General features: G+C 48.7%; 2 protein-coding genes across 3 annotated transcripts; one reads left to right on the top strand and one right to left on the bottom strand.

Annotated features, from left to right (window-relative positions):
* Window positions 1-4,283: 4,283 nt before the first annotated feature.
* LOC116943224 (rho-related GTP-binding protein RhoU-like) lies at window positions 4,284-14,871 on the bottom strand. The gene is made up of 4 exons (XM_076067697.1): window positions 13,125-14,871; window positions 10,111-10,169; window positions 8,431-8,619; window positions 4,284-6,356 (listed from the first exon to the last, which is right to left on the bottom strand). Exons 1-4 carry the CDS (start codon window positions 13,474-13,476, stop codon window positions 6,042-6,044), a joined length of 915 nt encoding a protein of 304 aa, XP_075923812.1. The 5' UTR covers window positions 13,477-14,871; the 3' UTR covers window positions 4,284-6,041.
* Window positions 14,872-17,264: 2,393 nt separating this feature from the next.
* PDCD2 (programmed cell death 2) lies at window positions 17,265-22,323 on the top strand. 2 transcript variants are annotated; one of them, XM_032955906.2, is made up of 5 exons: window positions 17,265-17,599; window positions 18,553-19,114; window positions 19,608-19,711; window positions 20,403-20,516; window positions 21,680-22,323. In XM_032955906.2, exons 1-5 carry the CDS (start codon window positions 17,405-17,407, stop codon window positions 21,869-21,871), a joined length of 1,167 nt encoding a protein of 388 aa, XP_032811797.2. In that variant the 5' UTR covers window positions 17,265-17,404; the 3' UTR covers window positions 21,872-22,323. The 2 variants fall into 2 exon arrangements, with proteins under 2 accessions (XP_032811797.2, XP_075923811.1); XM_076067696.1 differs by lacking the exon at window positions 17,265-17,599 and adding an exon at window positions 17,836-18,207.
* The last annotated feature ends 72 nt before the right edge of the window (window positions 22,324-22,395 follow it).

Here is a 22,395-nt window from a genome sequence, read left to right as displayed (position 1 = left end):
TCGAAATTGTGACCCTGAATGACAACAATTCATTGAATCACTGATGCTTAGAGAAGGGGGATGAATTAATATGTCCACCGGCCGTATGATGATTATTATTGTACATTTCTAAAGAGAACGACAACTTACACTGTGCTAAAAAAAAGACGTGCTCAGCGTAGGGATTTTCCTGGAAAGTAGATACATGTGGCATTTGTCGTTTTAAGCAATGATGATGGTGATAAATGAAGCGTTTCGTGATATATTAGGGGCATTTGCAGGCTCACGTAACGATGCATCAACAAACTTTGATGGTGCCTTTTGTCTCATGCTAGTTATGGTTTTTTGAGGTGAAAGTGGAATGATTGGCACGTTATTTTTTCAAAATACATCAGTAATAGTTTGATGATGATGATGACGATGACGATGAAAATTAATGTCTTTCAAATAAATAATTACAAGTATGATTTTGACGAACAAAAAAATTCAAATTCGACCATCTGTCTTAAAGTGTCTGAAACAGAAAAGCTCACGGACAAAGCATGGAACGTTTCGGGTTGTCCCCCAAATCAGGTCACGCCTTCTCTATGAAAAAAACTAATTTGAATTTTATAAAGGGGAATTTAGTTTCGTAGATTTTTTTGGGCGCATTGCTCATCGTTGTGCTATTTTTGCCTCTCCCGTTGTCATGGGAATTACGAACGCATTGAAGATGGTAAAATCAAAAGTAACAGACATACACTCATAGTCGTGAGCGGTTAATGACGCAAAATTGAGTAATGTGATGCAAAGTTGAGTAATGTAAATCAAATTCGAAGTGACTACCTGCTCAAAGTGAGCATTGAGTTCGAGGGACAACCAGTTGACTTCCCTACACAATCTAGTCTAAATTTTATCGACCCCCTAAAGATGATGGGCTGAGTCAACAACCCCCAAACGGGATTTGAACTCACAACCTTCCTACGTGTCTGCAGTACACTTGCTCGCTCTACTGCTGACCTGGCTGAGTAGAACAGGGCACATACGGCAGATAGCTGAGAGCTAGGCTGGAGGGCCGCAGAAGGACTTGCAGATGACTCAACTAGCACGAGATCGGTCGGCTGCTCCTCGTCGTTATAAACAAACAAAAAAACGAATCCGCGCCAACGGGATTTGTGTACACGCGAGCACGTTATGCGTTGTTGACAGATGTAATTTCACGCTCGCCCAAAGTCACAACAAGTCTTGGCCATGACTGAAATTAACACATTCTCATGCTCGTCAACCCATACGGGTTACCCGTAATCTTGCACAGGGAAATTGAGTAAAAAAAATATAGTTTTGTGTCTATTTGTTTGTGTTTGGCCCTTGTGATGGAACTTTGTTGGATGAACGTGGAGATGTATAAGGGCACGGGGTGACCAATAAGGTCTGAATTGGTCTGTAATAAGGTAGGGCACTGATTGACAGGTGTGTATTCCAAGGCCGTAGCCATGGAGTCAACATTAGGGGGGGGGGGGGTCTAAACCTCCCAGGGGGCCTGGGGGTCCCCCCACAGAAAAAAACCTACATTTTAAAACTAATTTCCTGCCATTTCCTGCCTAAAATATTTAAAAATTCACCAACACATAGGATGGACTTTTTAACAATAATGTCTAATAGTGTTTTGTATTACATTGCTCTGGTTTTTCTTTTTTACCTTTTCTTGTTTCATTGTATGTAATGGCAGAGATTAGGGATTAATAAAGTACAACCATAACCACAATCATATAAACAGAAATCCATTTTATAGCAACATATTGGGGGGGACATTTTGAGCATATGTGTCCCCCCCCAATATATATTATAATTACGGCCTTGATGTATTCTCACGGTCAACGCACATGACTCACGATCGTTTTAAAATAAAATAAATACATTCCCCCATCCTTTTCCTAAAAAAAAAAGTGAGAACGTTTAATGTAAAGTTTTCCACATTGTACACACACGTCTGGACAAAGTGAAAGAGGCCACAGTTAGTTCTGTTTGAGAAGTTGGACCACACAGGAAAAACAACAAAAGTAACTGCTGCTGGAAGGGGAAGTTTGAATGATTATCAGTAAACTCATTAGCAACGTATCATAAACAAACCGTGCGTGCGTGTGTTTTTTCTACACAGCCAGCCTGCACAGTGCATGATTCAGATGGACTGTTCTTATTTTTAGCTTCAGAGGGCGATTACGTTAGATTTCGGATCTTCCCATGTTTGGGTCCCCCCCCCCCATCATAGTAGAGCACTTCAGTCACGACAGTATTTGTGAATCACCAAGAGCATTGGCCACAGACACCGCACGAAAACACAACAGAAACGGATCGCTTCCCTTTTAGCCTTTTCAACAGCTTCATTAAAACCTCTGAGCCCCCCTTATTTTCAGAAAGCGAGCCCCCCCCCCCTCCCTGGGTTTTTAGATGTTAATAGCTGCTGGATTCACTGTGAGGTAAGCGTTTTCCCAACGTAACCCGTACCACTTGAGCATAATAGGGGCCACTGTGTTTTTGTTGTGTGCGTGTGTGTGTTCGCGTGCACTAACGAACTATAGAGGAACGGCAATCTTCTGCCACTGATCTCCGGCTAAAACGCCTTGATCTCCGAAACAGAGGCAAGTCAGGATGAGAGAGAGAGAGAGGGAGAATGACTCTGAAAGATCTCGCGCAAAGTCATTTTGTTTGAGCAACACGGCATGATCAAGCGCGATAACTGATAACCAGAACGCCAAGGCTAACTCTGTCCGCCCCCCCTCCTCTTCCCCCCTGTCAAACAGATTAGAGCTGAGAGAGAATGGGAAAAACAGTTCAAACAGAAAGTTGAGAGAATGGAAATTGCACGAAAAAGAACAGAGGAGATAAGGAGAGTGTGGTTTTTTTTATTATTTGGGGGAGAAAGAGGGAGAGGAAAACACATGAGTTTGGGAGTGATTTGTGTTGGGTATCGGCCAAATGCGGCTAGCGGTAAAGAAACTCTGTAAGTGTTCCACTTTTCCTTCCAAAACAACACCCACCCACCTCCTTTCCATACTCCTCCGCCCAGCCCGCTCATCCTTCGGAACAAAGCAGGCAGGCAGCAACCCGCAGAGGGGGATCATTATTAACCTGGCCCTGGTTCCTTGCTCTCGCTTTTGCCGCTGCTGTCGGGCCCACAGGCGTGGTAAGCTGTGGAGGAGTGCTTGCTGCTGAGCTTCTTGTAAGGGACGTCGTTGTGCTGCTTGTGTAGTGTGCGTGTGTGCGGGCGTTGAGTCAAGAAGCCAGTACTCGGGTGGTTTTTTTTTAGTGGCAGCTTCCTGCTGAGCCGACGGAATGAGCCAGCAGACACAAACGTGCAGCAAATGAGCCAATCCCAAGCGCTGCACCGCCAATGGATTACAATATCCCAAAATTATTCATCCAATTTGTCACACCTGCAAGAAGCTGCACTTGCATCGGGGCTGTTTACTTAAAACTAGATTTTAATTGGTTTGAATCAGGGCCACATACCGTAACTACTGTACGGAAAGCTTCTGCCAAACTAAGGATTGGTGCCCAATACTTGGAATATCATTTTAAAGAAAGCAAAAATCTACACACGAAATATGGAAAATAAGTAGGGTACTGAGCAAGCAGGCAACTCAAAAGGACACCCATGCATTAGCCACTGAATGAGCAGCAGCTGAAGAAAGGACCCCCTGTGAATCAATCAGCATTTATCCGAATTCTATTCCCATGACATCATCATGGGTCATAAAGTTCAGGCCGCTTAAGTGGAAAAAAAAACTTGTGGAAATGAAAGCTCCCGAGGCAAAAAACCCTCCCTCTGCCTTTCTCCACACACTCACAAAAAACATCTCAGCAATACGAAACCTCCAGATTGAGAGAGAAAGAGCCCTCGAGTGTGGCATAAACCAGAGCGATTTCATTTCCTTTAAGACGGCTTGCACTTGCGGGAGCACCCGACCCGAACGAAATGATGATGCATTGTGTTAAAAGTCGCAAACAGCCGCACTGTGGCCATATCGGCAGGGGGTGTGCAGCGTACACACACACACACAGCGTACACACAAACCTCTGCCACAACTCATTGCCCCATTCCCCCACTCCCACCGCCAATTCCAGACGGTAAAGTACGCGATACGACAGGCGTGAAAATTTGAGTCACAATGGAAATATCTCGGAGATGCAAGAAAACTGCAGCAGGGACTTCCATTGCAGTGGAGACAGGGGGTGGGGGTGGAGGCGATGGGGCATCTGGAGAACAAATAACAATGGGCCCGTGGAACGACGAGGAAGATAAATGATCATGTCTCTCCGTGAACTTGGAATTTAGCAGCGACTTTATTTCTCTCACTCTCTCTCTCTGCTTAACTCGAAGGCTTTCGCGACCAATATCCATTATACAGATTTCTATTATTGGGTTAGATCGCGTAAATGTAGGTGTGTCGTTACGTCCCGCCACCACCCGACACAGCCAATGAGTAAGGTTTGTCACGTAAACAGAACGTGCCAATTCGTTACCAGTACACCACACCCGTGTGTTGGAGAGCAATTCCACGACATTTTACAATCAGAGTACGACGTTTCGCCAGTAATTACAACCGGCATCATCAGGCGGCAGCCACACTCGCTCCCCGTTGAATGAAAGCGCCCGTTTTTGTTTCGGTTTGCGACAATTTTAAAACACGAAAGAGAGCAGCATTTCATTTGGAAGTTTTTAACAAAGTTAAATTCTTTTACAGATTTATTCAATGATAATCAACGTACGTATGAACATCGGCAATGTTGAGCAATATGTTAAAATCCGCCCCGGCCCACACCCTGAAATGACGCAGGTTGATAGAACCATGCACACGGCGGGGTGAGGGGGCACGTGGGTGAAGAGTGGATCAATGTGTGTTTGTGCAAGGTGTAGTGTGTGTGTGCACGGTGCAGTGTGTGTGTGCACGGTGCAGTGTGTGTGTGTGTGCATGGTGCAGTGTTACCGTTTCGTGTCCGGCTTCATTAAAGGAAGCGTTAACTTGGAGGCGACGTCAAAATCAAAAGCTAAATTAGCGAAAAGGGGATGAACGCCTCCTCCTCCATACCCCCCCCCCCGAGGAATGAAAGTGCAGAGATTTCACAGTCCGTCGAAAGGTTTGTTCCCACATCCAGAAATCAGCAACGGGAGGGGGGAAATAATAAAAAAAACAGGCACATGCGCAAGGACGTACAGAAAGTCGTAACACTGTAGGAGTAAGTGGCAGGTATAATGAGGCATAATGATAACATAGGTGCGTGTCTTAGCACAAGACACAGGTCGTTATTTTAGTCGACTTGCATTAGCTTTCTTCACGCGAGTCTCGCTATCGCGTTTAAACTACTGATAAAGCATTTTCAAATACACGCGCATGTGTTAGCGACAAAATAAAGTTAAATATGTTTCGCCTGCAAAAGCAGTGTCTTGAATATTATTGCAGGTAATATTGCAGTTTAAACAACAAAAACAACAGGTCGGGATTAAGTATTTCGTGTAAATTGTACGTTTCGTTTCCCATTTGCTAAAGTTAAACGAGCTTAATGAAGAGGGTTACAGAAACACCAGTCTGTTCTCTCTCATCGAGTCAATTAGTGAAGTCACCACAAGTCGGACGATTGAACACCGACAGTCCATATACAATATACTGTATATACACATATATTCATTGTTTTCATAAGGCTTTTTACACTGTGGAAAGATCACTTCTTCAACCTCCCCGTTTGGCCACCAACCAGTGATGACCCTTGACAGGTAAAGCCGAGAAAAACCTCTCAACACTAAAACAGCAATTTAACATTTTTTTACAATACCCTTCCATACGTTTAGCGCTCGCTTCAACGCAATTATAAAACCTGAACGCTTAAATTAAACGCGCATCGCCTCACCATCACGTCACCTTAGACCGAATTCAATTCTTGTGCAATAAGAACGTGTTGTCAAAAAAGAGGCGAAAAGGCATTTCGATGAAAGTTTGTTTTCTTTGTTTTGCGCTGGAACTTTCCTCCGGGACCTTCGCGACGCCGCCGCTGCAGCAGCACCCAGCCCTCCATCATCATCATCATCATCCGAAACAGGAGTACTTCTTCCACCAAGCCTTGGAGAGGCTGCGCAGGCAAGCGGGCGCCAGCGTCCTCGCTCTCTTGCGGCGGCCGTCGCTCCCCGGGTCTCCGCGCCACTGCAGCCTGGGCCTCCGGCCGCCGGCGTCGGGCGCGCGTCCCAGCGCGGAGAGGATCGCGGCGTCGAACACCTCCTTCAGATTCTTCTGCGTGAGCGCCGAGCACTCCAGGTAGGCCCGTGCGCCCGTCTGCTCCGCCAGCCGCCGCGCGTCCGCTTCCGTCACGGGTCTCTCGCCGCGCTTCGCCAGCCCGATGAGCACCTGGAACGGTGAAAGCGAAGTGAGCTCAGGAGCGGGGGGGGGTTCGTCACCGACACCGTCGTCACCTCGCCTCCCGTGGCACTACATCGTGGCACCCCGCGACAGGGGGGCCCTGCAATGCACAAGGTGAAGGCAGGCTGGGCATGAGTCTGCCAGTAGAGGGGTGATGTTGTTATGTGGCTTCCCGATTAAGTAATGCGGCCTACTCTTTCTTCGGATAACGGCAGCGGGTTGTTTAACGCACCTCTGACTACCATGCTTGGTTTACGTATGGTGGCGAAAGACGTTCAACATACATACATATCCATACGACGTTCGCTGCGAAGCCCAAGGTGCATAATTTTTTTTACGGATATTTCAACCCTCAGTATTAACCAGGGTGGCTGCTGAGCTCGAACCACAAACCCGTTGTAACAAGCGGCAAACGCGCGCTACTCGCTGGGCAAGCTGCGTTTTTTTCCGGTACGGTAAGCAAGGGATTGTGTTGGGCAGCAGTGAGGTGCACACCCCCAACCAAGTTGCCCATTACAGGCGGATTGTTGTTCTTTCCAAAGCTCTTTCGGTAATGTGTGTTGGAAGTCAATTATTTACCCAGCTCTGAGCAAAAAAAACCGGGTCAACTTATTCGATCGGAGCGCCTTTCACCGGAGTGTTTTTTTTCTTTCTCGTGAAGTAGTTTGCAGTTGACTTTTATGGTAACGACTTATAAATATATTCCTGCTATTATGTTGTTTAATGGTTTTTATTATTATTACTACTTTCGCCAGTACTGTATTATTGAATACAGTATGTAAAGTCTGGCAATGCATATATAAGCACGATATTTATGTTTAAGTACGATGACTATTATACAGCCCCTTTGTCAATCCACTCCTGGATGAAGGCCTCCCACATTAACGGTTGTTTGACCATCCACACTTCATCACAATGTCCAATGAGTGTTGGTGAAGGGGGAAGTGGAGATCCAGGACCGTTTCAGATATCACTCCGCCACTGATGTTAGCCACGGCCAGGAATCAAACTCAGGTCACCGGGTTTGTCTTTCAGTGCACTTGCCATGGAGTATAAAGACAGCCCCATGGTTTGCGTAGTTGGGGCAGCTCCGCATTGTGAGGCTGGGTTTCGGAATAATAAACTACGAATGCCTGCGCTGTCTGCTTCAATCATTCGCTGCTAGAAGCTCGGACATTCACCAGAACGGCTCTTGGAGCCGTCCAGCGGCTCGCCGGTCGAGGGTCGAGGCAGCCGCACATAAACATCGCCGGTGAATTCCCCACACGCACGAAAGAATAACACGGCAAACACAAATAAAATACACAGCACGCGTAAATGTAAGCTTATCAGATCAATTACAGAAAGGAACGCGGGGGTTGTATTACAGCTTTAATTAGTTGTAAACGTGCAGCCGGACAATTGCTTGCTCATGCCACTGCTGGTGGAAGAGCTTCCACTAGAGGTGCACCTATAGCAGTGTTTTTACTCGTTTTCAGAGGGGGGGCACTTTCACTGATAGGACATAAGCAGTGTGAGGGGTCACCACACGGCCTGCAAGGGGGTGTTGTCACATGTTGTGTACTGTCAGGGGCCGCACTAAAGGCCACTAGGGTCCACCAGTGGGCCGTGCTCTATTGGATATTTTGGCCTACTTAAGGCTGGCCAGACATATTCGACGAGGTGAGGACACCCACACTTTACACCATCACAAGTGGCATGCCGATGCACTAACTGTGCTGTACCCATTTATACTGCTGGGCGAACAGAGGTGGGAGGATTTAAGAAACTTGTACCATTATTTCAACAAACTACGCCGGCAGCTCGAACTGGCGACCTCTGGATTGCAAGTCCAGCGTGATAAGCACGGCGCCACTGCAGCACGCCTTTTTTAATGAGAGTCTAAAAAAAATACTACAGATGCAAAACGAAGGGCTATCCCAGACTTTCGGCCGTGCGAGCAGCAGAAGAAAAGAAGCGACCTCCCTCTCTCCGCCCCCCCACCCCGCACAGCGGTCGTGAAGCAGTGGCACGATCGCGGTGCACACTGGCCCCCCCCCGCCCCCCTGCTACGGTTGCTAACCTGAACGCGGTCGCGGAGGTCGCACTGGGTCCCCACGAGCAGGATGGGGGCACGAGGCGCGTGCCGCCGGATCTCAGGCACCCACACCTCGGCCGCGTTGGCAAAGGACGCCGGGCAGACGACGCTGAAGCAGAGGAGGAAGACGTCCGTGTGCGGGTAGCAGAGCGGCCTCAAGCGATCAAACTCGTCCTGTCCACGGGCGCCACGACACGAGGTCACAAGGTCAGGCTCGTCGCAGCTGGCCGTGCAGCCTCCCCCCACCAAATAATCCGCCCCTTAAACGCCGTGGTGTTTAAATATAGCGAAGAGATACCCACACCACGCTGGACAATGGTTATGGTGTTTTTTTTTATTCTACGTTTGCTCCCTTCAGTAAGGTGACATAAATGCTGTTTATTACACTAATGACAGACATTTAAAATATTCACATTGCATTGCGGTTCTTGCAATGTTGAGTTTTTTTTTTACCGAATTCGGAAAAAAGAATGGCTCTTCTTGTTATTACGCTTGCCGACCCCTGAAATATTCTGTAGCGAACAAACAGCAGGCGCAGTACAGAGTTGGTCGCCGCCAGTTGCGCCGGCTTTAATACAATCATTGTGCTTCACAGTGGAACGCCTCCTTATCGGTGAGGAAGTGGGAAATTAACTTCTGGGATTCTATTAAATACCTAACAAATGAACCACCAGGAATCAATTCGCTTGGAGGAGACTCGCAACTTTCCTGAAGTGTGGCTGCTCCTTGCTCGGGCAGCCTGTGGTGTGTGTTTGATAAACGCCGCTGCTGTTCTTCGTATTCCGTCGAAGAAACATCCACAAACACCGTGGAGCACAATGCACGTCGTGCGACAATTCACTCCAATAGGCGTGGAAAATAGTTATTTAAAGGAAAAATGTACGTGCTGTAATAAATGTACGTAATAAATATAGATACAAAAAATAATCCATGTTAGTCTGTCATCCAATGCTCTGGACCGGTTTTGACTTCTCCGGAATCATCAGCAGTGTGTGTGCCAGACAAATGGTTTGTTTCTCTTGTGTTATAGACAAGTGCCCTTCACGGACACCGCGGAGCCACCAAGATACCACAAAAAATATGTGCCTGGTAGCTGACCGCGGAAAACTAGGTGGAAATTAAGCCCTGATTATTATTCTTATTATAATTATCAAAGGTCCCATGATATAGCTGCTCAACCCAAGCTATAACTGCTTTGATAGGTGCAATGCCTTTGTACTGTTTGTATTTTGGCATTCTCTAGTCTGACACTGGTGAGACAAGGCCATAATGAAAGCTGTCTCTGGTGTAAGCCAATCAGTTTTAAAGACAATGCTATATATTATCAGAGCATATTTGTTTGCATGTTCACAACAAGTACGTGTGGTTAATGCAGACTTGATTCCTTGCAAAAGTTATTTACTTGGTGGTTGGACATCTTAACACCTGTGTTATTCCCAGAAAGGGTAAAACCTATTAAGAGTGGTCCTACTGTACTTTGATACTGGCAACAACAACACAAGGTGCCATGATATGCGCCGTTCAATTGTGAACGTTTGATGCCAAGATGAGGCAAGGCACGGGCAAAGTATTCCACCACTCACCTGGCCTGCAGTGTCGCACAGCTAAGTATTCCACCACTCACCTGGCCTGCAGTGTCGCACAGCTAAGTATTCCACCACTCACCTGGCCTGCAGTGTCGCACAGCTGAAGTCTGACCGGCTTCCCGTCCACGGCTACGACAGCTGCATGGGCACATGGGGGCAGAGGCAGGAACACAAACACCGAAATTTAAGTCACCCGAACGGATCGTGGTGAGGGCGGCACGACACGGCTCCCGGGACGACCCCCCTTCTTGACACCGACGCGCGTGAAGGAGCCCACTCTGTCACGCGTCACTCACTCGCGCACGGGGAGAGATGAAGTCACGCGAGTGGCGTCGGAAGTGCATGGTCACTTTCCGTGAACTCGCGTGCCACTGCCGCTTATTTGTAATATAATCAGCAGGGAGCACACGGTATGGCCCTGACTTCCCCATGGCTCCTTGTGCCGTTACCATTACACACGTTTTTGTTTTCGGGTGCCACGGTGGCAAAGTGTTATCTCCCTCGCCTGGTATACAGGAAGTCGTGGGTTCGATCCCGACTTAGACGCCTGCTGTAAATTTGGAATTTGGATTTATGATAGCCAGGTCGCTTCTGAAAAAAGAGCTACATAGCTCAGTGGGCCTTACCTGGTAAAATACAAAACAAATATTTAATTTCACAAGTGCGTGCGGTGTGCGAGTTGTGGAAATCACGATACGCAATGCTTCCACAATGGATTTTTCCAGCCAAACCACCAACGCACACGTAAACCCAACCGCTGCGTTTCCCCCCACCTGCGGATGGAACGTCCTTGCGTTACATTTGCATGAGACTTGGCATGATTCACGTGTTAATTTTCTCCCACTTCCAATACATTAAGACTGCTTTTGAAAAAGAAAAAAAAAGTCAAGCAATGGAAATTGTTATAACCCAGGGGTGCTGAGCTAAGTGATGTGCCATGTGTTTTTGGCAAATTCCCAACACCACGTGAAGCCAATAAAAGTGAATGGCAATATCACACAATTTTCTTTCAGTTCCACGTAATAGTGTACCATATAATACATCTTTCTGCCCTCTCACCTAAACCCTACCGGCGCCCCCACCACAATTCTGCTTCTATAAACACCACTGCTTAACCCAGAGTTAAAAGTCAGCTATAAATCAAGTTAGAAATCTATTGAATTTACGGCAGCGCTGTAGGAGAGCCGTAATCAGGTCGCCATCGAATACCCTGTGAGTGAATGCGCCGTGTGACCAGTTTAGTGTATTACTGTAATCCAATCAAGCGTGGAGACTCAGCAAGCAAGACCAAGGAAACTGCCACACTACAATCACCCATTCATTGCCTTATTAGCAGCAAACCACGATGCGTCGGCATGGTTTCCTGCGTCATGTGCTTAACTGTTCATGACTGAGCAATAGGGGAGAATGCCCTAGCCAAGGGTATCAGGACGGAGAAAAATTACCAAGTGAACCAAATGGAAAAAACAGAGTGCAACTTGATACGTGGAAATAGCGCAGGCACACAAAAAATACTTAAACAGCAGAGAGACAATCGAGCCAATGTACTTTGTATCTGGAGGATGAGAATTATGACCCAATGTCTTCCAAAGTTGTTCTTTTCTCTTTTGCCCCCCCCTCCCTCCCCCAGTCTCCGGTGGGGGGGGGGGGGTGACTGAACGCACGAGGTCGTGCCAGTTTAGGCAGACGGCGAGTCGCTCGCAAGCCAATAATAACAGGACAGCGGCTCGTGTGTCAAACTTTGAATTCAACACTGGGCGCGATCGCCAATGGGAGTTATGACCCGTTGGCAGGTCAGCTCAGTGGGACTGCTTTCCGCCCCCCCCCGCCCCCGTCATCTCGAGTACAAGGGTCACAAGTTTGGAAACCAAACGCTGACCCTTGTTGCTGCACATCTGACATGAGGCATCGCAAAAAAACACCCATCTCACCGGCGGCCATCGATGTGCTACGGTAGCAGCCCAGCTTTTCGGGCGACAGCACACGACAGTTACAAAAAACATCAGAGGTCAGCTCTTTGATGCGTTTCTGGGTTGTGTCGCGCGCGGGTCGTTCGGCACGATGTCCGACGTTTCGCTCCACGTGCTGGGAGATTCTTCGGCGCGCGGAGAGAAACGTTGAACACGTTGCCGAGTGACACGCAGTACAACACGAAGAGACATTGGAGAGCCATACAGCACAACCACCTACGCAGTAACCAGAGCAGAGAGGCATCAACACCACTCCAGTTCCCCAGACACCCTAATAAATCACCGAGGCGTTTTCTGCGACTGATGGCCATCACCATCCCATGGGAGATGGTAGATGGTCCGTAAAAGGGTACCCACTCAGGATCTCACCAACTTGAATGACTGGAATGGTCAGCGGGGAGTGGGCGAGTGACAATTACTCACGAGATGACACTTACTCACAGGGTGAGTAACGAAGTCATCCTCTCTTCCAACACATGTCACTAAAATGTGGGTCATATGTCACTGAAATACAGTAACATTGGCAAGCACACTTCAAAGAAAAAATAACACATTTTCTAAAAAGTTTGATCCAACCGTTTTTGGCACGTATTTTTTTACCCTGTCCGGGAGTCCTTGATTTTTTTTCCTGGGTTTGGAGCACATACAAGTTGACGTACAAACACACAAACAGAAAGAGCACTGATCTGATGCAAATGTTGGCGGAAGCCAACCTTTCTCCTTGCCAATTCTTGGCAAGAAAACCAAAAAACACTGGCGAAAATTGGAACACCGTACGGCAATTTTTACAGCGCAATTTTTTTTACACCCGATTATAAGTTAAGGGAAAAAAAAATGCCATGACGCCAACTCTTGACTCGGACCCACCCAAACATTCCCATGGGGTGAATAATAACTACAATTATAGCAGTTATCATTGTCTGCTGAATTTTCCATTCTTACACCGCGATAGCAAATCGCGAGGAAGGACGGCAACAGCCACCGCTGTAACGGACTCCAGCTCCGTCCGGGACATCTGCGAAAAAAAAGAGCTTCACGGCTCATCGGATTCCTCCATGTCTAAATAAACGACCGTGATTGTGTCGACCCACACACGAGTGTCGCTTAACGCTGCCGTTGTTACCGGAGAAGTTGTCGAAGGCGGTGGGCACGTAGTCGGTTGGGTACCCGTTCGTGGTGTAGCTGATGACCAGGCTGGTTTTGCCTACGGCCCCGTCTCCAACCAGGACGCACTTGACTCGCCTCTCCCCTCCGCCAGGACTTGTCAAGGCTGCTGCCACCGTGATGCCCTGGTGTCCTGCACCACCTCCTCCACCACCACCGCCTCCTGCTTCACCATGCTGAAGTCCTGCTGCTGGTCCCGCTACAGCACCACCAGCAGCAGCAGACCGGGAGGCTGACCCACGACTCCGCCGGGGAGGCACGGGGGGTGCCTCTGTTTCGGTCAGAAGCTTGTAGTCGGAGTAAGGTGGCATGGGTGTCTTTGCCAGAGACCAATGACGTCTCTAAAAGCTTCGCTTGCTGCTGATAAACAATCAACACTGCTGCACGTCCTGACCCTGCTTCAGGAGCTCCTGCAGTTGTTGGTCGATTGATGCCCCCCGGTTTCTGATGACTTCGTTGTTTGACGTCAACACTCGGGCGTTTATTCAAACTAACGCCGATAAGTTGCACTGCTGCTGCTGAATTAATGAGGATGAATTGATGACGATTTTTTTTTAATTTATAAAAGTCGAAGTGACGGAACGCGCCAGCAACCTGATTCAAACGCGGAGAGCGTGGCCAGGTTTGGTGATAGAACCACAAACTTGAGGTCCTCTCGCTGAGCGAGCCCTTCAGAGATTTCCTTCACCCCCCTCCTCCTTCATGATCGTCCGTCCGGACGACGCAACTCGAACCACAGCCGACGGCGCGTTAAACACTGACCACGCAAACTCTACGGCGCGCATTCCGCCTGGAAACCTCTTCCACGCCCCCTGCCCCCCACCCCTCCCCAAAAAAAAAGTAGCGCGTGGGATTTGTCCGCGTTGCAAGGAACGGAGTTGGTGGTCAGGGCGTTGTTGAGGATCGCGCGCGCCGAGCGACTGACCCGGCGTGGGCCACTTCGCCTCTCACGGAGAGCGGAGCCGGCAGTGGTGGGGGGGGGGGAGCACGCCCAACATAAATTTGCATAACCGCACCCATAATTAACATAAACACGCCTCGTATATATTGACACAAACCAGACTTGCCCTAAAATTAACATAACCACGCCTCGAATAATGAACATAACCACGCCTCGTACGATTAACATAACCACGCCTCGTACGATTAACATAACCACGCCTCGTACGATCAACATAACCCCCCGCCCTGCATATTTAACGTAACTCCGCACTTGCTGTTGGATCCCCATTCACTGCAATGAACTAATCCCTTCCCGCTATCGGTTGTCTAATTAACATTAAAGTTTGGTGATGCTGCTACTGCTACTGCGTTGGCAGCGGAGCACAATCACAAATAACCACTAACACTGTGGCCTTAAAATACAAAATATACATATAGTTCGCGACATTTCAGGCAATGGCCCTGCTTCATAGCACGTGGCTGCAAGTCGTGCAGTTAACATAACCCTACCCACTATATGCCGACTATTAAATCCCTTCAACCATTACTTAAGCGCCTTCTAGTTCACATCAAGTTCGGAGGTTATCACCAAAGTCGCCTATATTTTAATACAATTAACGCTGCTCACGACCCCATTAACTGCCCTATTCGTTTAAAAAAAAATGTCCCGCTCATATATTTTCACCTGATCCTCACGAGACCGCAATGCCCTCGGCGAAGTATGTTCAAACCCCCTCGCTTTGGCGAGGCAGCACCCATCCAGCAGTGGATCTGACATTGGCTGTACACGATACTATGGTTGGATACCAACTTGGTTGAAATTCAATGTGACACCGATTCTGCCACAACAGAATTCACGCGGTGGGGGGGGGGGGTTGGTCTGAAAACAACGTGCCGGATTTAAATGTCAAAGGTATACAAATTTTGGTTTGCACAGATAATCGCAAACCTAATAATAGGGTTTTTCCCCCTTTTTTCGGGCAACAAAACTGAAACCTTTTTTTACGAGGATTCATGTCTGCATTAACCACAATACCTGCAGTCAAAATGTAATGATGAACAAGGGATTATAACCTTTACATGAAATAAGTCTGTGCCACCGCGTCCTTACAAATTGCACACGAATTAATGCAATGAATATCAAGTCGCGGCCTGTGCTTTTCGCTTGCAAGTTTCAGATGTACTGCAATACACCCGTCCTTGGACGAGCAAAAAAGGCTCGTCGTCTTATAATCGTCTAATAATAATAATGAACACACACACACGTGGCGGCGCCGTGACGCGCTTCACCGCGGTCCCTTGGGGCTCCCCTCTCCTGCCGCGTCACTGGGCGCACGTGGTCGTGGAACTTCCCGAACGGCGCAGAATTAGAGAGAGAGAGGACCCCCCCCCTACCCCCCCATCCCCCCCCCAGAAACCTCTTCTTGTGGCCCTGCTTCTGGATATTCTCGCACGCACGCGAGCGGCAGGGGAGCGGTGATCGCGCTTCCCGCTCACAGTCAACACGAAGTCACGGCTTGACCTGGAAAGATTTTGTATATATATTTTTTAAAGTGGTTTATTTACCCTCGCTATACTTTGGGGCCGTGCATAAATGACGTCACGCACCTAGGGGGAGTAAGACAATTGTGACGATGTGTGACAAGGGGGGGTTGAGAAATTGGACGTCACATCAAAATGCGCAACTTTAAATCAGTTTCAGTTTTTCAGTTTATTTATTTTTGTATAGTCCTGAGCCATTCGGCTCTTGAATCGGGTGCAACTACAACAAACAAAAAAAACACGAACAATAAAACATCTTTAGACAACACGTTCTACTTATAATCTTAGTTTTTTCGGTAAAGTCACGTTGAAGAGAAACTAAGAATATGAATTACTGCAGTCACGAAAGCTTTAAATCAAAACGTTCTACTTAGTTAAAGACTTTTTAATAAATGTTTTCTCCTACAACATCAGAGTGCAGCGCCACAATAAATACGCACTACAATGACAATAGTTTAAAGCGATTTGAAGCATGTTTTATAAAAAAAAAATTGGGGAGGGGGGGGCAGAGCTTTGTGACGTCATATTTGAGGGGGAGGGGGTCTGACTTTTTGTGACGCCGTGTGACGAAGGGGAGGGGTCAAAAATCGTTCAAAATCGCGTGACGTCATTTATGGACGGCCCCTTTGCACTATCGTGTGTTTTTGTATTGTTGGAACGTGTTGACCCCGCCCTTACTGGAACGCCTGTCAATAAAGAGCTCAATAGCTCATCGGAGACCTTTTGGTCACGCCGTGCCCCTAATAAATCTCAAAGTTTATCCTGTAAAGTCCCATCACAAGGGAGAAACACAGACATTTGTTGCCCGTATTAAAACGGCTGCACGCCGTATTGGCCTTAAAACTTAATTTCCCTGTACAGGAATTAGGAGTAAACCGTACAGTTCTTGACTTAAAAGCTTTCGTGACTGCGGGAATTCATATTATTTGGGGATTTCTGTAAAGTCACAGAGATAGGTTCAAGTTAATACAAATAAAATGAACAAAAAAACTACGACGTTTCGATCGCGACACAAGTGGTCATCATCAGCTGACCACCGCTTGATGATGACCGCTCGTGTGTAATGATCGAAACGTCGTAGTTTTTATTTATTTTTTATTAACTTGAACCTATCTACGTGACTTTGCCGAAGACCCAAAGAATATAAACCAGATGGGCTGACAGCTATGGACATGGGACCCTATTGGTCTGTATGGGATCCTATTGGTCAACATGCATATCTGTCAACCTCCTAATCAGTGCCCTAACTTATTACAGACCAACTCAGACCTTATTGGTCACCCCGTGCCCCTTATAAATCCCAACGCTCGTCCTACAAAGTCCCATCGCACACAAACAGCTGTTTGTGTACCCGCATTGAAACGGCTGGACGCAGTTGACCTGAAAACTCAAAATTCCCTCCTGGGCAAAGAATTACGGAGTCCGACCGCGTGGCTTGACAGCTATGGGGGGAATTTTTATTCTTGGTTCTTTCGGTAAAGTCACGTAGAACAGAAACAATAAAATAATTATTAAATAAAAATAAAGCTATGGGGGGAATTCCTCCGCTTGTTAAAACACCGAGAACACTTTACCGCGGACCCTCGATTCCCCCGCCGCCCCCTCTTCCCCGCCTCCTCCCCCTCCACCACCCCTGCCTCCTCCTCCACCACCCCTGCCTCTTCTACCCCTGCCTCTTCCTCCACCACCCCTGCCTCTACCCCTGCCTCTTCCTCCACCACCCCTGCCTCTTCCTCCCCGACTGCACCCCGCGCCATGTCGGCTACCCGCGGCGCCCCCGTGGAGCTCGGCTTCGCCACGCGGCCGCCGTCCGCGTGGCGTCTCCGCGCCGCCAACTTCCCCAGCAAAGTGGGAGGCCGCCCCGCCTGGCTCGGCCGCGACCCGTTGCCGGGCCTCGCCGAGCAGCTCGCGTGCGGCCGGTGCTCCAACACGTGCGCCTTCCTGCTGCAGGTGCGGACGGGGATGAGCGTTGTGGGGGGTGCTGCTGGGAGTGGGCGGCGGCAGCGCCATGCTGGTGGTCACCGGCGTGCTGCCATGGTGGTGGTCGTTTGCATTGCGTCATGATGTGCCATATTGATGGTTGCGGAGTGACGTCATGATGCGCCAAGGTGGTGTTCGCGGAGTGACGTCATGATGCGCCAAGGTGGTGGTCGCGGAGTGATGTCATCATGCGCCATGTTGGTCGTCAGTTTGACGTGATGTGCCATGGTGGTGGCCGCTGCGTGACATGATGCGCCGTGTTGGTCACGGCGTGACGTCATGATGCACCATGGTGGTAGTCTGGCGTCATGATACGCCATGGTGGTCACGACATTGTCTGTGTCATGGTGGTGCTCGCTGCATGACGTCATGATGCGCCATGGTGGTGTTCACGGCGTGACGTCATGATGCGCCATGGTGGCCACTGCGTGACGTGCCATGGTGGTGGTAGCTGCGCCATGGCATGATGCACCATGATTTCTGTACGACGTCATGATACGCCATCGTAGTGGTCGCTGCGCGATGTCATGATGCACCATTGTGGTGATCGCTCTGTGACGTCATGCGCCATGACGGCGGTCAGTGAGTGACAGTCGCCATGGTGGTGGTCCATGCGTGATGTCGGTGCCATTTTGGTGCTCAGTGCAATGAATGACACGGGACATCATGGTGGTGGTGGCCAGTGTGATGTCACGAAGCGTCATGATCGTGTGTAATGTCGCGAGGTGGAATTATGATGGTGGTCACCTGTGTCACATCATGAGATGCCCCAATGGGCGGCCTGTGCATATCCATCTTTATTTTAAGTGATAGCAGCACCAGGTGCTGCATTGACAGCGTCGGTGAGAGTGTGGCGGCCATATTACGGGCAAGGTATCGTCGCTAACCCTCACCATCTCGGGACCCCCCCCACACACACACAGGTGTACGCTCCTCTTCCTAACCGCGACGACTGCTTCCACCGCTCGCTGCTGCTCTTCTGCTGCCGTGACCCCACGTGCTACGCCGAGTTGCACGACCCGCGCTGCCTGCGGGTGGTGCGCTGCCAGCTGCCACGCAGGAACCCATTCTACTCCTTTGATCCGCCCCCGGACGATCCTCCCTCGGGCACGACAGCGGCGGCGGCGGTGGCGGCAGCAGCAGCAGAGTCCGAGGAGGCAGGGGAAGCATGGAGCCATCGTCTGTGCCGCGTGTGCGGGGGCCCGGGCCCCAAGGCCTGCTCGCGGTGCCACACCGCGGCCTACTGCGGCAAGCGGCACCAGGCAATGGACTGGAAGGCCGGACACAAGCACGAGTGCGGCCACGCGGCCGAGCCTACGCAGACGCCGCCCGAACGCGACCACGGCTTCCTCTTTCCCGAGTTGGAGATCTTAACCGAGGCCGAGGATGATGATGATGATGACGAGGAGGTGGAGGACGAGCAGAAGGAAGAGGAAGCTCCATCGGACGCAGCAAACCAAGGCGTGTTGAAGACGGCCACGGAAAGTGCGTCCCTGCTGGTTTTTGTTAGACACATCGACTTTAATCGATTAAATGCTTTTGAATTGGCCCAGATGAATAATCTCGTTGGCAAGTCTTTTTTTTACTGTGTGAGACTTTCCAGTTGTTGACGATACACCTGATTAAAATAAGGAAGACGCACACAAAAACAAATAGCTATTGTTTTGTAGTTGTATACTTAATCTGGGGTTCTACCTGGTTGTCCTTTGCACGTTTTAAGTTTAGTGAAAAAAATATTTACAGCAACAAGTGGTGGTCCAATGTTACAATGTCGTAGGCATTTTACAATTTCCCTCCGTTGCAAACAGATGAATTATCGCAATTCCATCCAACAATCATGTTTTTTTTTTTGCCACGTTGAATGTAGACTCTATGATGGCTGCAGCTGAGCAGGATTGAGCATGATACATCAGGTACATCGCTGTGGTGTTTCCATGTTGACCTTATGAGGGTTTTACCCCTGCTGCACGTGATGCAGGCGAGTTGGACGAGCAGCAGCTGGAGGCCGTGGCGCGCAGGGAAAGCGTGGATGACCGCGCCTTCCGCCTCTTCAAGGAGAAGATCGCTCGCGACCCCAAGCAGGTTCGGCTCACCCCTCTCACTTATTCACTGTTGGCACCAGCCCCAGAAAAAAAAACATCTCCTGTAGTAAAAGGTAGTCACGTGAGTGAGACGTTTCGAGGATGCATCTTGGAAGGGGTGGGAGCACACCCACACTTTTACCCCAACACACACGATCTGTTGATCGACTGTGGGGGAAGGGAGTTCTAAACTAGAAGGGCCGAAGTGGAGAATGAACATCCACGAAGGTTGACGGGGCTGCAATATAAGCAGTCGCATGATAAGCGTGCATCGTAACGATCTATTTTAATTTTCATTTGATTCCTTATTACTCCTTTCCAGGATGGGTCTCTTTCACTGCTGAATCTTGGATCGCGCAAGCAGTTAAGCGTTACTTTTATCTAAAAAGGGGCATAGCACCGTTATTTTTAAAGAGATTGTACTCACCGCAAAGAACTAGCGACATGACCGCACTTTGATAGCTGGTGCCCAACTGTACCACACGCCCTCCCGCATGGCCTTGTAGGAGCTTCCATACTGACAAAGTTATTTTCTTCCGGTTCCATTCTGATGACATGCGTGTACGGAAGAAAAACTCCCGACGTACACCTACGTCATCAGAACGGGAAAGGTTTAACATCCCTTGCAGGGACGCCTTGACCCGCATGTTAATGGTCCAATGTGAAGATCTGACTGACATTTGTGCAAACAGGTGCTGCGGTACAGCCGGGAAGGACAGCCCCTGTGGGTGTCAAGTGAACACGTGGCCACAGCCTCGGACATCCCAGCCTGCTCCTGTGGAAGTCCCCGCTCTTTCGAGTTCCAGGTAGAAAACGCTCGTGATAGTCGCGAAGCCAGACTTCTCCGCAAATTGTTTTACAACTCGTCAAACACGGTATTCCCTCGTTATTCACGAACTTGCTATCCACGATTTTGGCTATCCGCGAATAGCATCAGGAACTCTACACAACTGCTCTTGAGTTGTACACCCCTAGCTGCCACTGCTATTCAGTGGCCTAAAATATGGCTCTAGGGTTTGGTGTTACATGTTATTTATGTAGTTTATTGTAAAAAATTCGGTCACAGTCCCTATGATCACTGTTACATTGCATTTATGGCTTTTATTTTGGTGATTTCGAAAAGGTTTTTTTGGTTTGTCCATGTTTTTGTTTATTGTAGTACGGAGTTAGACTGATAGCCTTAATCTTAGTTGTCTTGTGGTTGTTGTTGTTTGACTTAAATCCCACTGGGATTTTTTTCACACAGCGTTGGTGTACGTTGCTATTTCAGGAATATTTGGATGTTTTTTTCTTCTGTTTGCACAGTTACAATCACTTTAAGATGTTTTCTTGTTCATGTTTTTGTTTGTTGCGGTTGCACCCGATTCAAGAGCCGAATGGCTCACAGGGCTATACCAAATAAATGAAACTATGAACTGCATCGCGAGAGAAAGTGATGAGAATAAAGAGGTTAAATTATGTGATGAGATAGAACTTCTCGACTGCAGACGTTGCCCGTGCGATATTCGTAGGCCAATATGATTACCTACGAAAGTTCCTATTCACGAGCATCTCCGGAACGTATCGCTTGCGAATAACAAAGGAATACTGTAATGGTTATCAATAATAATGCTCTTATTGAGGAACTATTCACCAAGTCTCAAGAATCTATCAGGGTCCGGCTTTGGGATGTTCAATTGCATTAATGAGTGTTGTATATGTGGGGGAAATTGGAACATCTGGGGAAAATCCACACATTCGACGGAAAGCACCGGCATCTCACACACCACTTTGTGCTCGCTTCCGAGCAGATTTTCACATTTTGGTGTACTGCTTGTTGTTCGGTCATGTCCTGGGAGCTTCCAACGCGCGGTACAAACCGAAATGCGCCAGAGCTGCACGGCACAAATGTTGACATTTATTTTTATCTGCGTGGGGCTCCACCTGGTGGTACGGTTTACCAAATCGTGTGCCGCCACCACACCTGCAGGTGATGCCACAGCTGTTGAGCGAGCTGCACGTGGACAGCCTGAGCGCGAGCATCGACTGGGGCACCTTGGTGGTGTACACGTGCTCGCGGAGTTGCACGCCGCGGGACGGACCCCACGCGTACGTTTCCGAGTTCGTCTGGAAGCAAGATTTTGTGCACAGCGCTGGGGGACTACGCCAGCAGCGCCAATGACAAGTGTTTAAAACGTGCATTACATCCACTGCTGGGTGAAGAACTCTTCCCCCGAGCTGTTGCCATCTCTCACGGTCCCTCGATGTCACAAAAACAAATGTCTCCCGCATAGCCTGAAGACTAAGGGAAAGTGCTGTTGGCGAGTAGCGCCTCCAAATGGCGGCTCGTCACATTAAGAGGGTGGGTGATGCCACGTACAGCCACCTTTGTCATCCCCCAGTGCCGATGTTTATTGACGACCCCAGGTACTCATTTAAGGCCGAGTCGAGCAAGGGGAGGCCCTGGAGCGGTTCATATAAGTCACTTGTATTGGCCTTGAGCGGGAAGCTAATTCGGGTCGTGGGGTTTGTAGCAAGCGGGCGTGATGAATTATAAATTGCTCCTCCATGATAGAGCGTTGTCTGCTGTAAATTATTTTGTACAATAAAAACACTCTTGATAAAAATTTAAAATGTTATTCGCATCACACACCCATATGAGATCTTTGAATAGTGGAAGTGTTATAAATATCCATAAACGTATTT

The sequence above is a fragment of the Petromyzon marinus genome, chromosome 17, assembly GCF_048934315.1.
Source record: "Petromyzon marinus isolate PM22_M1 ecotype Great Lakes invasive population chromosome 17, UKy_Petmar_22M1.pri1.0, whole genome shotgun sequence".
NCBI lineage: Eukaryota > Metazoa > Chordata > Hyperoartia > Petromyzontiformes > Petromyzontidae > Petromyzon > Petromyzon marinus.
This window is presented reverse-complemented; position numbering and strand designations above follow the sequence as displayed.

Excerpts from the sequence above, each read along its gene's own strand:
- LOC116943224 (XM_076067697.1), bottom strand. The coding sequence starts at position 13,476 with ATGCCACCTTACTCCGACTACAAGCTTCTGACCGAAACAGAGGCACCC. Across the intron at positions 10,170-13,124 it reads CGCCTTCGACAACTTCTCCG|CTGTCGTAGCCGTGGACGGG; the intron begins GTAACAACGGCA and ends GTGCCCATGCAG. Across the intron at positions 6,357-8,430 it reads ACCTCCGCGACCGCGTTCAG|GTGCTCATCGGGCTGGCGAA; the intron begins GTTAGCAACCGT and ends TCACCGTTCCAG.
- PDCD2 (XM_032955906.2), top strand. The coding sequence starts at position 17,405 with ATGTCGGCTACCCGCGGCGCCCCCGTGGAGCTCGGCTTCGCCACGCGG. Across the intron at positions 19,115-19,607 it reads GTTGAAGACGGCCACGGAAA|GCGAGTTGGACGAGCAGCAG; the intron begins GTGCGTCCCTGC and ends CACGTGATGCAG. Across the intron at positions 19,712-20,402 it reads TCGCTCGCGACCCCAAGCAG|GTGCTGCGGTACAGCCGGGA; the intron begins GTTCGGCTCACC and ends TTGTGCAAACAG.